General features: G+C 40.5%; 1 protein-coding gene and 1 long non-coding RNA gene across 3 annotated transcripts in view; both read left to right on the forward strand.

Annotated features, from left to right (window-relative positions):
- LOC127909420 (uncharacterized) overlaps positions 1-15938 on the forward strand; it is a 286097-nt gene that overhangs the window by 189140 nt on the left and 81019 nt on the right. The window lies entirely within an intron of this gene.
- Positions 12545-15635, forward strand: LOC118398475 (protein yippee-like 5). Of its 2 annotated transcripts, none has more exons than XM_035793854.2 (3): positions 12545-12750; positions 13541-13760; positions 14416-15635. In XM_035793854.2, exons 2-3 carry the CDS (start codon positions 13620-13622, stop codon positions 14638-14640), a joined length of 366 nt encoding a protein of 121 aa, XP_035649747.1. In that variant the 5' UTR covers positions 12545-12750; positions 13541-13619; the 3' UTR covers positions 14641-15635. The 2 variants fall into 2 exon arrangements, with proteins under 2 accessions (XP_035649747.1, XP_035649746.1); XM_035793853.2 differs by having other exon boundaries at positions 12546-12750; positions 13595-13760.

A 15938-nucleotide genomic window follows, 5' to 3' on the forward strand; every position in this document is an offset into this window, starting at 1 on the left:
TTACAATATTCAATGATTACATTTCTCTAAAACAGGTTATAGGCTACATGTGCACCACCAAGTCAGAACAATAGGCAAAATTAAGAGATGAACATATACCAAATGATTAGGGTGAGGCACATGGGCTACTAGTTGCACGCCCACGTTCGATTGTGCATCAATAATTCAACGTAGCAGGTTTGTATGGAGGTCTGGTTATTAAATGGTTAAATAGTTGAATCCATTCTCCATTTCATTAATTTATTCACAGGTAAATAGTAATATGCTCTAAAACGCTCTGGTGACAAACCCACTTTGCTGCCCTGTTTCCAATCATCCACATGGCTGGGAGAACCTATTCAAGTAAGTAAATACATTTAAAAAATGTAAAACAAAATGCTGTATTATTAGCTAACTAGCTACAGTGAAGGCTAACTCAAATGAGCTGCTAACGTAGCTAGCTAGCTATCTAGCCAACATAACATAATGTATAGCTAGCTAAGTGAATTAAATATCACCAACTACTTAACTTCATATTAGATAGCTATCTTTATGTATTTATCACTGTAAAAAACAAACTCCAAATGCATTTGTAGGTAGCTAACTAACCGCCATGGAGGAGGGTAAAAGGATAGCAGCCCCAACTGTCAAAGTGAGTGAGGAGGCTATTCTGGATAGGGCAGGTACTTTTGTGTAGTTCCAGTCCCTAGAAGTGAGGATGGGGATAATAGTAACATAATATTCACTGCGGTCTAATTTGAGTATAATGAAGTCTGTTTCTTGTGAGGTTTTCTGTCCTCAGATACAGAGAGCTGTGAAAGCCTGTCTGCAGATGAAGAGGTCCAAATGAAGAGCAGTGGTTCTCAATCCTGGTCCTGAGGACTCAAATCGGTGCACATTTTTGTTTTTGCCTTAGCACTACACAGCTGATTCAAATGATCAACTCATCATCCATCTTCAAGTGGTATTTATTCATTAATTTGTGATGCTAACCTTGATATGATCCTGCTTTTTTCACATGCTACACATGCACATGTGTGTGCACATTCATGTTATCATGATTTGTTATAATGGACATTATACTTTAGTAATCCACAATGACCTGGTGATGTTAAAGTCTAATAATGACATTATCTTCCATATTCCTACAGATACCTTGTAACTGGATATTCCTTCAAAACGTTTGCCTACAGTTACTGTGTAGGGCACTGCAAGGTTGGGTGACCAGGGCCATCTGGGACTGCCTCCTGGGGGAATTCAGGTGTGTGAAGGCTACCTGTGTCCTGCATAACTTCCTAAGGATGGACACGGGGACCAGGAGGGGATCTGCAACTCACCAACGCGTGCCAGAGGAGAAGACTGCTGCTCTGCAGGATGTTTCAAGGATGGGGTCCAACAACGCAGCAAGAGAGGAAACCTATGTGTGGGAAGTCTTCAACTCCTACTTCTTTGAAGAGTGTGCTGTTCCCTGGCAACACCATAGACTATGCACAACCAACGGTTCTTTTAAGAGCCATTCACATTGCAATAAGAGTGTTCTTCCTTTTACTTAGCTATGTCAACTGCAGTTCTTCAATTACCAGTTTCTTGCTCTTTGATTTCTACTTATTCAGGTGAGGGAACTGTTTCGGTAAGGATGTGATGCCTGTACAAAAACAAACAGGCTATTTTAAGTCACCCATATTGAAAAAATTTAGAGCAATTAGACACCCTGTAACCCACACCTACACACTCATGTATCAATCTGATTGGCGAACTGTGTTGTGCAGTAAGCAGGCTCAGGTGTATAACAGTGACTCCTTCCACCTTCAAAGAATAGGCAAGAGGGCCAACCATGGAGAATAGTAAGACACTTCATTATTTATATAACTATACTATATTGTTTGTCCTTGTGTGTCTGTGCATGTTTTTCAGCATAAAGGACTCTGCAGCCACTCTGCAGCCAGTGTGGACATTAGATGAGGCCACACACACAGATTCCTGTTGAACACTGTCTCTTTAACTACCTTATTTTCTCAATAACAGCCTCTCTCCTTCACTTTATCCCTCACTACCCTTTTCCCTAAATCCTCTAGGTTATATCAGCTGTGTCGGTGAACCCCTCCCGCATCTGAACTGGCTACATGGAGGGCACAGCATGATCAGAGGGGAGGGGTGAGAGGTCACTTGGTCAGCTCAACAGGAAGTATTATTAAAGAGATGCTCTACGTTGAAATACAAATAGATGTAGTAGTCCCAGATTTAATGATCCAAGGTCAGTTTTGCATTTCACCTCCTGATGATTATGTTGACTGACAATGTTAGAAAAAAACAAGGCTTAAACATGCTTTCTCTCTCCATCTGTCTCTCGTCTGCAGGTATGTTTTGATGTGAGAGAGGATGCCAACCCCCAGTCCCGTCATCGCCACCTCACCCGTTCTTAAGATAATTTTCGGGCCGACTGGGAGCCCAAGGCTGGTTAGGAGACACCACTAGAGACACTATTATGTAATTGTGATGACCTGAGAGAATATGAAGTTTAGCAGCACTGTTTAGTAATCCCTGCTCCTCTGTTCTTACCTCTTCCCCTTTCTGTCTTTTATGCTCTTTCTCACCTCCTCTTTCTTCTTCTGTTTTTATAATGCACACCAGATGTGCATTGAAGTACAGATTTACTTGTATTTATAATATAACAATTATAATAGTATAATGCATGTATTATGTATTTATAAAACTTGAAAATTCTTTCAATAAAGCGTTTCACATTCTCGACTGGTTGAAATTAAGTCTCATTTGATGAAATACTACACCTATCCTTTGTTTATCAGATCAATACAGATGAAGGAAATTAGATATTGAGACGAACCGGTTTTAGAGTACTTACATGATGCATAGGAAGTGTAGTGTGCTGTTTTTTAAAATTATATTTCTGTATATATGAATTACAAATCAGCCTTTAACTAGTTAAATCATGTATCTAGTCTAATGCATAGTTACAATGTATAAAAATTGATGTCCCAGGACCAAGATTGATAAACACTGTTGAAGTATATAATTGTAATACAGGTTGGAGTCATTAAAACTAATTTTTCAACCACTCCACAAATTTCTTGTTAACAAACTATGGTTTTGGCAAGTCGGTTAGGATATTTTTTTTTCAACAATTGTTTACAGACAGATTATTCACTTATAATTCACTGTATCACAATTGTAGTGGGTCAGAAGTTTACATACAGTAAGTTGACTGTAACTTTAAACAGCTTGGAAAATTTCAGAAAATTATGTCATGGCTTTAGAAGCTTCTGATAGGCTAATTGACATAATTTGAGTCAATTGGAGGTTTACCTGTGGATGTATTTCAAGGCCTACCTTCAAACTCAGTGCCTCTTTGCTTGACATCATGGGAAAATCTAAAGAAATCAGCCAAGATCTCAGAAAAAAAATTGTAGACCTCCACAAGTCTAGTTCATCATTGGGAGCAATATCCAAACGCCTGAAGATTCCATGTTCATCTGTAAAAAAATTGTACGCAAGTATAAACACCATGGGACCATGCTCAGGAAGGAGACGCGTTCTGTCTCCTAGAGATGAACGTACCTTGGTGCGAAAAGTGCAAATTAATCCCAGAACAACAGCAAAGGACCTTTTGAAGATGCTGGAGGAAACGGGTACGGTAGTATCTACATCCACAGTAAAACGAGTCCTATATCGACATAACCTGAAAGGCCGCTCAGCGAGGAAGAAGCCACTGCTCCAAAACCGCCATAAAAAAAGCCAGACTACGGTTTGCAACTGCACATGGGATCAAAGATCGTACTTTTTGGAGAAATGTCCTCTGGTCTGATGAAACAAAAATAATTTGGCCATAATGACCATCGTTATGTTTGGAGGAACAAGGGGGAGGCTTGCAAGCCGAAGAACACCATCCCAACCGTGAAGCACAGGGGTGGCAGCATCATGTTGTGGGGGTGCTTTGCTGCAGGAGGGACTGGTGCACTTAACAAAATAGATGGCATCATGAGGAAGTAAAATGATGTGGATATATTGAAGCAACATCTCAAGACATCAGTTAAAGCTTGGTCGCAAATGGGTCTTCCAAATGGACAATGACCCAAAGCATACTTCCAAAGTTGTGGAAAAATGGCTTAAGGACTGTCGTGGCAGAATCTGAATTCTTTAGGTAACATTTATAAATAAGATGTTTTATTCATTTTCATAAGCTTGCCTATGTGGGCTAAAGTTAGAGGGGAGAGGTCGGGTTAGTCTTATCTGTGAATGTGTCTGTAAACTATTCCTAAACCATGTGAAGGGATGGGGTGATTAATGAGGAACCAGTCTGTGATCTTGTCCAGGGGGGGGTGTATTTGATATATGCCATTGGATGAGGTAATGTTTTTGGTCCTAAGTGGTACCAAGAACGAGATAAGAACTTAGTTTAGGAGACCAAACTGAACGATAATTTATAGCCAATGCTGTCTGGCTATGTGTGTCTTTGCTATAAAGGATCTCAGTTGCCAATATGTAAGCACTCTCAGATAATTCATTTATAGACACTGAATTGATCTGAGAGTCACAGGGCTATGGTGAAGCTCATATAATTAAAGATGGACTTTATGACAACTCTGACTTGTGTGTGGTTTGCTCTCTCAAGATTTGGTAATACAGGAAATTTCCACGACAGGACAACAAAGTCAAGGTATTGGAGTGGCCACCACAAAGCCCTGACCTTATTCCCATAGAAGATTTGTGGGCAGAACTGAAAAAGTGTGTGCGAGCAATAAGGCCTACAAACCTGACTCAGTTACACCAGCTCTGTCAGGAGGAATGGGCCAAAATTCACACAACTTATTGCGGGACGCTTGTGGAAGGCTACCCAAAACGTTTGACCCAAGTTAAACAATTTAAAGGCAATGCTACCAAATACTAATTGAGTGTATGTGAAATTCTGACCCACTGGGAATGTGATGAAAGAAAAGCTGAAATAAATCATTCTCTCTACTATTATTCTGACATTTCACATTCTTAAAATAAAGTGGTGATCCTAACTGACCTAAGACAGAGAATTTTTACTAGGATTAAATGTCAGGAATTGTGAAAAACTGAGTTTAAATCTATTTGGTGTATGTAAACTTATGACTTCAACTGTACATGCAGACAGCATCATTCAAAGACTGGAATTTGATACCCCTGGTATAGGATTTTATCATGACACAAGGCAAGACCCAGACACAAGAGACAGATGGTTGGAGTCTTACAATATTTATTAATTCAATAGGGTAAGGAGAATGGTCGTGGACAGGCAAAAGGGTCAAAACCAGTTCAGAGTCCAAAAGGTACAGAAGGGCAGGCTCAAGGTCAGAGCAGGCAGGATGATCAGGCAGGCGGGAAAGTAGTCCAGAGACAGGTAGGGGTCAAAACCAGGAAGACTATCAAAAAAGAGAAATGCAAAAGGAGAATGGAAAAAACACGCTGGTTGACTTGACTAACATACAAGACGAACTGGCACAGAGAGCCAGGAAACACAGGGATAAATACACTGGGGAAAATAAGCAACGCCTGCAGGGGGTGGAGCCAATCACAGGAAGAGGTGAAACAGATCGGGGCGTGACAGGATTTGACTGACGAATAATCTGAAAAGACATTCATACCTGAACTGCATCTTTATTTTCCAAGGTAGAATACATGATCAGTGAATATATTAAATGTACAGGCTACAATGTTATTACATGCATGGTAATAACTACATGTATATACATATACTACATGTATATACAATCCTTGGCACAAAGTTATATTATATTCTACTCAATCCATAGTCTTCGTTAATGTCATTCAGACTGTTTTGAAGTTGATACAACAGGCTATGATAACTGAGATGAATAGCTAGGTTCTGAACTAATATGTATACTAAACGTTTTAGGGTCCATACACAGATTGGCTACATAGCAAGCTACACATCTATAGGCATACAGGTATTTTTATCCTCCACTGCACAATAAGCAAGAAAATAGCTAGCTAGCTAGCTAGCTACGTTACTTCTTCTGCATTGCATGGCAAATATCAGCAAGGCAAGCTTACAAAATTGTACGCTAAATTTACAGTAAATGCTTAGCTAGCTAGATTCTTTACATCCACTGTTTCACAAGATGACATCCTGGTTTGCTGGTTGTTTCAGGAGTCCCCAAAACATGAAAAAACTGAATTTCAATTTCATATGCATGTCACAACACCCATAAAGCTAGCAGATTAATATTAGCTAGTCAGCTAGCTTGCTAAATAGCGATTTTTGTCAATTAACATATGCATAATCGTTTGTCACTACATTAACATATTCCTCTCAACTTTACATTTATTGCATGATTAGTTATAAAGTTATAATTACTTACATTTGCTTCCATCCTAGTATTTTTGTCAGCCATCTTTGCTGAAGAAAGTCTCCAGCCTTGGGTTGCATAGCGTCAAATTTGTTGTGGGAACAACTTGATATGATTGGTCCTCGCCCAGCGGTCGCCGCTGGTGATTTGCATAAAGTTGGGAAATGTTGAACTTTTCAACCTCTCGCACACCACATTCGTGCCGTCCAATGATCCACCGCCCTCTCTGCTTCTCACCGCTTTCCTTCCAAATTAATGGGAAGAGGTGTTTCACCGCGCGGCACCACGTGCTAGTGTACACGGGGCATGAGACTTGGGGGTGATTCAGCGTCCACATGAGTGACAGAACACTGAGCCAATCACGGCGCAACGCTCCGTATTTTCTGCTGGCTTGCCTCATCACCACAGAAAGCACTGAGCTAGGCTGAAACACCTGCATTTTGGAGCTGCCTTACTCAAGAAAACAATAAATAGAACATGTTTGTATGCGGTTTTATTAACTCAATGACATTTACACATATATATATATATATACACATACATACATACATACATACATATATATATATATATATATATATATATAACATTTGTTTTACATTGCTCTGCCCCACCTGATGTGAATGACGGGTCACCACTAAGCCTCTGCCATATGGACACATTAATACACTGTGATCCATGGCGGCTAAATAAATGAGAGCATAGAACTCAGCGATAACCTATAGTCCAATGCAGCAGTAGGCCTATAACTTCCATCATCAACTAAGTAACATACATAGGCCTAAAGCCGAAAAATAAAAACAGTAGAAAGTAAACTGATGAAAATTCTGGTTCTTTCAATCACATTAATCTCTTTTCTCCGCCTGTATGCCTCCATTTCTATATGTCTTGACTTGAGGTATTGCTAGCGAAGTTCAACATCATATCAAATTGTCACAGGGTCCGGCCGGAAGTTGTCGCTAATGAACTTGCAATATTGTATCAACTAGCCTATTCCGGGCCCTCAAATTTCCAGCGCCAATGAAAGAAACAAAGAAACAAAGACAGAAAGTGGTCTTTTATGACGTTTCCACTGCATATATGGAATCATCAGATCATGATATTTTGATCTTTCACACTGAGGCTTGGTGAATATCGAGGCCGGGCGTGTTGGAAAGATTTTTTTGAATACTGAGGACTATCTGAGGACTACTGAGGACTGAACTATCATTCGCAATGGATGTTATTTAAACATACTTTGTTGACTTGTGTGAGGCAAAGAAAAAATTTGTGGTGAGGTAGACAATCAGAAAAAAGACTGCCAAATGGGCACCTGCCTACATATGTATGCATTCTGGAGAGAAACGCACAATATCTTTTCAACATTGCTCCTCAACTTCTTCTTGAGGCAACATTTTTAATTTTATACTCAAGACACTATCTTCACACATATTTTAGACGCTTTCACTGACAGCCGCAACTCAGTCAGCTAGACATATTGCCACAGGCAATACCCACATTTCGGGCTTCCCAAACACACTTTAAGAAGCTAATGATACCCTGTGGCTAAGTCATGCTCCCTGGTGAAGATTTTAAATTATTTTATTTAGACAGGAGTAATTACAGTGGGGAGAACAAGTATTTGATACACTGCCGATTTTGCATGTTTTCCTACTTACAAAGCATGTAGAGGTCTGTAATTTTTATCATAGGTACAGTTCAACTGTGAGAGACGGAATCTAAAACAAAAATCCAGAAAATCACATTGTATGATTTTTAATTAATTTGCATTTTATTGCATGACATTGTTAAAGTTCCAATATTTAAAGTGACTAGTGATCCATTTATTAAAGTGGCCAATGATTTGAGTCTGTATGTATGCAGCAGCCTCTCTGAGTTAATGATTGCTGTTTAAAGTTAACAGTCTGATGGCCTTGAGATAGAAGCTGTTTTTCAGTCTCTCCGTCACCTGTTCTGACCTTGTCTTCTGGATGGTAGCGGGGTGAACAGGCAGTGGCTCGGGTGGTTGTTGTCCTTGATGATCTTTTTGGCCTTCCTGTGACATTGAGTGCTGTAGGTGTCCTGGAGGACAGATAGTTTGCCCCCAGTGATGCGTTGTACAGACTGCACCACCCTCTGGAGAGCCTTGTGGTTGAGGGCGGCGCAGTTGTCGTACCAGGCGGTGATACAGCCCGACAGGACGCTCTCAATTGTGTATCTGTAAAAGTTTGTCAGGTTTTTAGGTGAGAAGCCAAATTTCTTCAGCCTCCTGAGTTTGAAGAGGCATTGCTGCGCCTTTTTCACCACACTGTCTGTATTGTTATGCATGTATTGTTATAAATTACTTTACTGTTGGAGCAAGCATAATAAGCATTTCACTAGACCAGCAATACCATCTGCTAAATACTGTATGTTTAGGCAACCAATAACATTTTACTTTATTTGAGATTGGTGAGAAAAATAATATATTTAATCCTTTTTGAATTTAGTCTGTAACACAACACAATGTGGAATAAGTCAATGGGTATCAATACTTTCTGAAGGCACTGCAAATAGGAATTTGGCAATTGGTAGGCTACATTCTTTATACTTCTCTTTAATTGCCGTTTCCCAAAAGTAAGACTCTTCCCACACACCAACAACATTTTATCAGCTTCAGAAGCATCTGCATTCAACACATGTTTTGTGGTTGTCCTTAGATAGATTCTCCAGACTTGCAAAGAAAGAATTGTTGATTTGTTGCCAAATCTAGATTCTGAATAGCATTTTATTTGGAAATATGCACCAACAATTATTTCACAGATAGAAAGATGAAAAAAAGTATGTATCAATAACCTGCTCTACTTGTTCAACCAAAATATGTAGGCTTTCATATACAGCAAAAACCATTTGCGGTATATGCAAATATGCACATATATAATGAGACATTGCCTAATTAGCATGTTTTTTATAAAACATTTTTTTAAAAGTTGTAATACAAAAAAGTATTATATTGGTGTTTGTATTTAACTGATATAAGTTCCTTGTGATGTGATTAAGAGGAAAAAAATACCCTATTGGAGTGTGACAGCCTTAATGATGAATTAAATGATGATGAATAAACTATTTTCTAATCCTTTATTACATGGTGTTATTATAAACTTTTACCTTATTATCTGTTCTGCCTCTGGCAATGGTTGTATTCCATAGATGCAAATCACAATCCTTTAGTAGGCTATACATTGTGTAACATTCTAACAAGCAATCTCGTGGGGAAATGTCCTTAAAATGGCTAAGCTTCCTTGGTAATAGATTGACAGTGTCACGCCCTGACCATAGAGAGCCTTTTTATTCTCTATTTTGGTTAGGTCAGGGTGTGTCTAGGGTGGGTAATCTAGGTTGTTTATTTCTATGTTGGCCTGGTATGGTTCCCAATCAGAGGCAGCTGTTTATCGTTGTCTCTGATTGGGGATCATATTTAGGCAGCCATTTACCCTCTGTGTTTTGTGGGATCTTGTTTATGTGTAGTTGCCTGTGAGCACTTAATTGACATCACGTTTCGGTTGTTCTTTATTGTTTTGTGCGTTTCACTTCAACAAATATGTGGAACCCATATCACGCTGCTCTTTGGTCCGAATGTTCTTATGACAATATTGACAAAAGATCCCACCAAACCAGGACCAAGCAGCATGCCCAGGAGGAGAGAGTATCCTGGACTTGGGAGGAAATCATGGGAGAATACGAAAGCCTTCCTTGGAAGCACACACAAGGAGATAAGGGAGGTCAGCGACGACGCTGGTGTTTGTGGCCACAACGAAAGCCCAAAAAACAGCCCGAAAGATTTTTTTGGGGGGGAGGCACACGGGGTGGTCAGCGACGCCGAGGAGTGAACCAGAGCCAGTCTGGGAGAAATTGGAGGAGAGTGAATGGAAAGAGTCAGAAACCGTCAGTGAGTTGATGGATGGCTAAGTCTCCTTGGTAATAGATTGACAATGTCACGCCCTGACCAAAGAAAACCTTTTAATTCTCTATTTTGGTTAGGTCGGGGTGTGACTAGGGTGGGTAATCTAGGTTGTTTATTTCTATGTTGGCCTGGTATGGTTCCCAATCAGAGGCAGCTGTTTATCGTTGTCTCTGATTGGGGATCATATTTAGGCAGCCATTTCCCCACTGTGTTTTGTGGGATCTTGTTTATGTGTAGTTGCCTGTGAGCACTTCATTGACATCACATTTAATTTGTTCTTTATTGTTTTATGCGTTTCACTTCAATAAATATGTGGAACCCATATCACACTGTGCTTTGGTCCGAATGTTCTTACGACAATATTGACAGACGGTGACATAAGAGATATTTTTAAATACCTTATATCCTTGACTTAAAGACTTCCTGCTTCAACTTCCTGCTACAAGGACAGGCACCTAATGACTCCCTGTTACAAAACATACTTCATTTCAAACCGTATGAAAATAAATAAGAATTGTAATTAGTGTGAATTAATATTAGTATTAATTATGGGTATAGGCATGGGGCAGTTGGTTGATGGAATAGCCATCATGCAATAGAAATTACAAGAGCAGTTGTCTTTCATGGTTTCATCATAAATTGATATGGATGTACACACATTTGATTTCTTTATAGATTGTCAGGGCCAATCTCTTGGTCAGCAACATAGGCACGTGTTTCATACGTGAAGTTAAATTGAAGTTAAATTGACTGCTCATCACTTATGATTATCAGTCTCTGTTCATTATCTATCTGTAATGATTACAGAGGAGAGGGACTGCCAGATGGAAAGGTGAGGGAGAAATATAGTTGATTACACGATGTTCACTACATTACCAAAAGTATATGGATACCTGTTCGAACATCTTATTCCAAAATCATGGGCATTATTATGGAGTTGGTTCCCCCTTTCCTGCAATAACAACCTCCCCTCTTCTGGGAAGGCTTTCCGCTAGATGTTCGAACACTGCTGCGGGAACTTGCTTCCATTCAGCCACGAGCATTACTGAGGTCGGGCACTGATGTTGGGCGATTAGGCCTGGCTCGCAGCTGGCTCGCAGTCGGTGTTCCAATTCATCCCAAAGGTATTCGATGGGGTTGAGGTCAAGGTTCTGTGCAGGCCAGTCAAGTTCTTCCACACCGATCCCAACAAACCATTTCTGTATGTACCTTTGCTTTTTGCAAGGGGGAATTATCACACTGAAACAGCAAAGGGCCTCCCCAAACTGTTGCCACAAATTTGGAAACACAGAATGTCATTGTGTGCTGTAGCGTTAAGCTTTCCCTTAACTAGAACTAAGGGGCCTAGCCTGAACAATGAAAAACAGTTCCAGAACTTTATTCCTCCTCCAACAAACTTTACAGTTGACCGGGTCAGCTCTAGCAGGACAGTCAATTATGTTTCTTGATTTGCCGTACTGTAAATGTAATGTACATCTGAAATCATGTTTGTGTTTATGCTAATAGACTTTATGATAATGGATCCGAGTTGAAGTTAGAGGAGAGTGGATTTAACGTTTAGATCTAAATGATTAAGACGACACGGGCGGGGGGGGGACTGATCCTAGATCAGCACTCCTAATCTGATACAATAATCACATGCTCACTTCAATTGTGATAACTGCAGAGATTAGTCTTTACACAAGACTCTTATCTGTCTCCCAAGGACACTCAAGCATGACAATGCTCCATCTATCTTCAGGAGTGCTGCTTATCTTAAGTCTACAGCTGAACAGTTTGTGCAGCTCAAGATGCCAGGTAAATCTATTTGTAACCTCGTGCCCAAAGATTTTCTGTACTTGGGTTAATAAAGGCCAAGTTTGACTTTCCTTGGGCGGAAGTGTCTGGGAATGAGATTAACATTTTTGTGATATTCTTTGTGATCTTCCTGCTGTGTTCTTTCATGTGAGTGCATGTCCAGTTATTGCACTGCATTGTTCCAGCACAGGAAGTATTTTGATGCAAACTTTTCTACCTGACTGTCAGAAGGCTATGTTCATTATTAGACAGCCTACCTGGATTTTGATCCAGGAGTTTCTCATATCAGCTGCCTGAAATCCACCACACCACAATGTACAATGAAGCCTGAGCTGAGCTTCATAATTTCAGTCTGCTTCCTAAAAAAAATAATTATTTGTCATTGCATCAGTTTAATTTCAAACACTTTGGCTTTTACTCAATTTGGTCTCTGCTGCCTCCTTGGGGTCTGTCTAAGAACTCCCCTACCCAGTAGGGGCGGGACCACATCTACCGGATGTTGATACAGTCTGCGGAACAGCTGTGAGAGAACAACAAAGCTGACGCCACTTCTAGCTACAGAATCGACGAGAAGGACGAAAAGAAGGTGAAAATAGAACAACAAAACTGGATTCGAGGTTGATAAAGACTAAATAAGTGGTCAAGAAAACAGGTTATTAACATTCGTGTCGACAGAACTCTGAAAATTACAGATTCAAGGTAAGAGAAAGTTGGGCACGCGATGTTTCGTCGACAAACATTGGCTTTGTGTACTGACGTCATATTTGCTACTTTAGCTAGCTATCATCATTATCAAACCCTATTTGATTGTACTAGCTAGCCGTGAAATGCTATGCTGTCCATGTGTTTTATAAGAGACAACGGTTGATAAACTTCTAGATTTGTTGTAAATCTGAATGAGGTCATGGTATTGTTGACAACTTGAATGAATCGCTTCACACATCGACCAAGACTGATTGATTGGCATTTGGTTCCCAAAAAGCTACTATTTCGAGAAAAAAAAAGACTGACCGCTGACATAGTCTTATGACAACTGTTGACATTTTAATATACGCGCAGGTCTTGTTTAACTTCTCGATTACATGTTGTTCAATCAAACGTCGATTTAGTTTGGAATATTTTCCAATCCAGTGGAAATGGCAAATGGGATGGAAATGGCAACCGCAGCGGCTCTCTGACGCAGTCACAATTCAACTGCCCTTGTTTCTATGTAGAAGGTAGATAGATGTAGCAGCATCGTTACTCACCCCCAATGAAGACAACCGTTCACTATGAAACCGAATAGAAGATACACTTGTTAATTCTAGACACCTTTGCTATGATGTGTTCACCTAAACTAGTTGGAATCCATATTGATCTCAATAGGCTCGCACTATAACACAAACTCTAACTGGGCAGTTTGCAGTCTCAAACCCAGTATGTGTCTTTGTGAGTAGTTGTCTTATGTGCACCTGTTTCACTCTGTGCCTCCCGCTCTCCTTTCTTTCAGCTGCTGTCTGTGAATGAGTTAGTGTCTTACATGACTTACTTGCCCTTCCTAAAGGTCGGTCTCTGCTGACAACAGCACTATGGGCCGGATCTTCCTGGACCACATCGGCGGGACCCGCCTCTTCTCCTGCGCCAACTGTGACACCATCCTGACCAACCGCTCTGAGCTCATCTCCACCCGCTTCACTGGCGCCACGGGCCGAGCCTTCCTCTTCAACAAGGTGAGGCTGGTGAGGGTTGACTACTTTTAAGAGGCTGGTGAGGGTTGACTACTTTTAAAGGCCCAGTGCAGTCCAAAATGTGATTTCCCTGTGTTTTATATACATTTCTCACACTGAGTTGGAATAATAATGTGACATTTTGAAAATTATGATGAAACCTTTTAGTGTAAGAGCTGTTTGAAAAGATCACCTGAAATGATTTGATTGGATGGAGTTTTGGCCTGCCTGGTGACATTACCAGGCGGTAAATTAGTTATGAGACCAATACGTTGGTTTCAAACCTCTCAGCCAATAGCTAGTTTTAAATGTTCCCCTCCCCACTCTGGCATTCCTAGCTAAATTCTTGCTTGAAAAATTGCTCTTTGCTAAGAAGCTAAATTTGTTTCACAGTTAGATACTTGTTACCCAGAAATGATTTGAGATAAAAATGGCTGCATTGGAACTTTTTTAATAGGTTGTAGTTAAGAGTCCTGTGAATAACACCATGTCCTTACACAAAACGCATGACACCATGTCATTGTTCTCTAGCCTCGTCCCATACTGTATGTGCTGTTCCAAACTCATTGATAGGGCATACTTCTATGGGACACGCTGCTCGTCCCTCTTGCAGGTTCAGATACTTTGTTGAATAAATCTATATGTTTGTCACCCACAGGTGGTGAACCTGCAGTACAGCGAGGTGCAGGACCGTGTGATGCTGACGGGCAGACACATGGTACGAGACGTCAGCTGCAAGAACTGCAACAGCAAGCTGGGCTGGATCTACGAGTTTGCCACAGAAGACAGTCAGCGCTACAAGGAAGGCCGCGTCATCCTCGAAAGGGCGCTAGTAAGGGAGAGCGAGGGCTTCGAGGAGCATGTGCCCTCTGATAACTCCTGAGTCCCCCGTCCCTCCTTTCTGCCTTGTGCACCCAACATCTCTCCCAATCCCCAGTGTCCCCTACACTCCTCTCCTTATAGGCAACTACCTGTGTATCAGCTTCCCACCAGCAAGAATTGTGTCGAGCTAGACAAGCCTGTAATTATGTCCGCCCCTCACACATATTGTACACAACATTTGAGAATGCACTCGCTCACAGGCTAGTGCTTATAATGTACATGCATTAGATTCTGCAAGATACATGTGTAGACATTGGACTACAACTGCCTGAAGAGTAGGGGTTGTGGTGGGGGGAGTAACTTAATGACCCAAAGTGGAGAGCATGGACAGATGCTAATGCCTTTGTCAGTGATACAGCTGTGTATGATAAAACCGCTGTTGTGTGGGAGTGGGGGGGGATGCTTGTGTTTAGGATGAAATATTATTTAAGTTTTAGTGAGAATTGATTTGAGGAAATAATCTTTCTGAATGTTGTCATTAAACCCAGTTTCCATTTGCTTTTATTAACAAATATTAGATTTGATAGTGCTGATTTTAGTTGACTGTTTGCACATTATAAAACTGATGTCAACCCTCACTTTGATCCCGATGACAAATGCATGTGTGTACTAAAGCCTCATGTCTGCCAATTGAACGACAGCACACCTAGACTATAGAACCTGTGATCAACCTCAAATGCTGACAATTGTGTAACAATTATCAAAAGACAACTTGACCATTGTGTAAATGTGACCCAAAAAAAACATTAACTGGTATTGTTGACAATATTGTGGTTAAGTTCTGTATTAGGATTGGTTAGTGCTGTGTTTTCTTTTTGGGTTGCATAGCTTGCGATGCCATCCTTCCAATCCTCGTTCATCACTCAGCTATTGGAACAAAATGAAAACGTGAGAAAGCCTGGAAAACTAAGTAGGGGTTGAGTTAAAGCTACTTTTTTTCTTTGTCAGGCCTCCGGGTGATGGATTATAATAAAGAAATGGATCATGTGAAATCAACTTTACCTCTTGTATTGTATCACTTCTCTGGTCAATATAGGACACTAATATGGGGGAAGGGTATTTATTGGGCAGGACTAAATCCTCAAAACAAGAACTAGATTAGGTAGCCACCTCAAAGCATAAGGGTACGGGCATGCAGATTAAATTCATTGTCCGTGTCAAAAGTACAACTCATGTCAAAATGGAAAAAGAGAATTTGTGGCATTTTAGGCAGAAAAATCACATCCATTGTCATTCATTCGGCAACCATTGGCCCCATCTGGAATTTTTAGAAAATCTGAATGTGGCCACGGCCTTAGA

The sequence above is a fragment of the Oncorhynchus keta genome, chromosome 19 (assembly GCF_023373465.1).
Source record: "Oncorhynchus keta strain PuntledgeMale-10-30-2019 chromosome 19, Oket_V2, whole genome shotgun sequence".
Classification (NCBI taxonomy): Eukaryota; Metazoa; Chordata; class Actinopteri; order Salmoniformes; family Salmonidae; genus Oncorhynchus; species Oncorhynchus keta.

Coding starts and splice junctions, on each gene's coding strand:
- LOC118398475 (XM_035793854.2), top strand. CDS start 13,620: ATGGGCCGGATCTTCCTGGACCACATCGGCGGGACCCGCCTCTTCTCC. Junction 13,761..14,415: donor GAGCCTTCCTCTTCAACAAG/GTGAGGCTGGTG, acceptor TGTCACCCACAG/GTGGTGAACCTGCAGTACAG.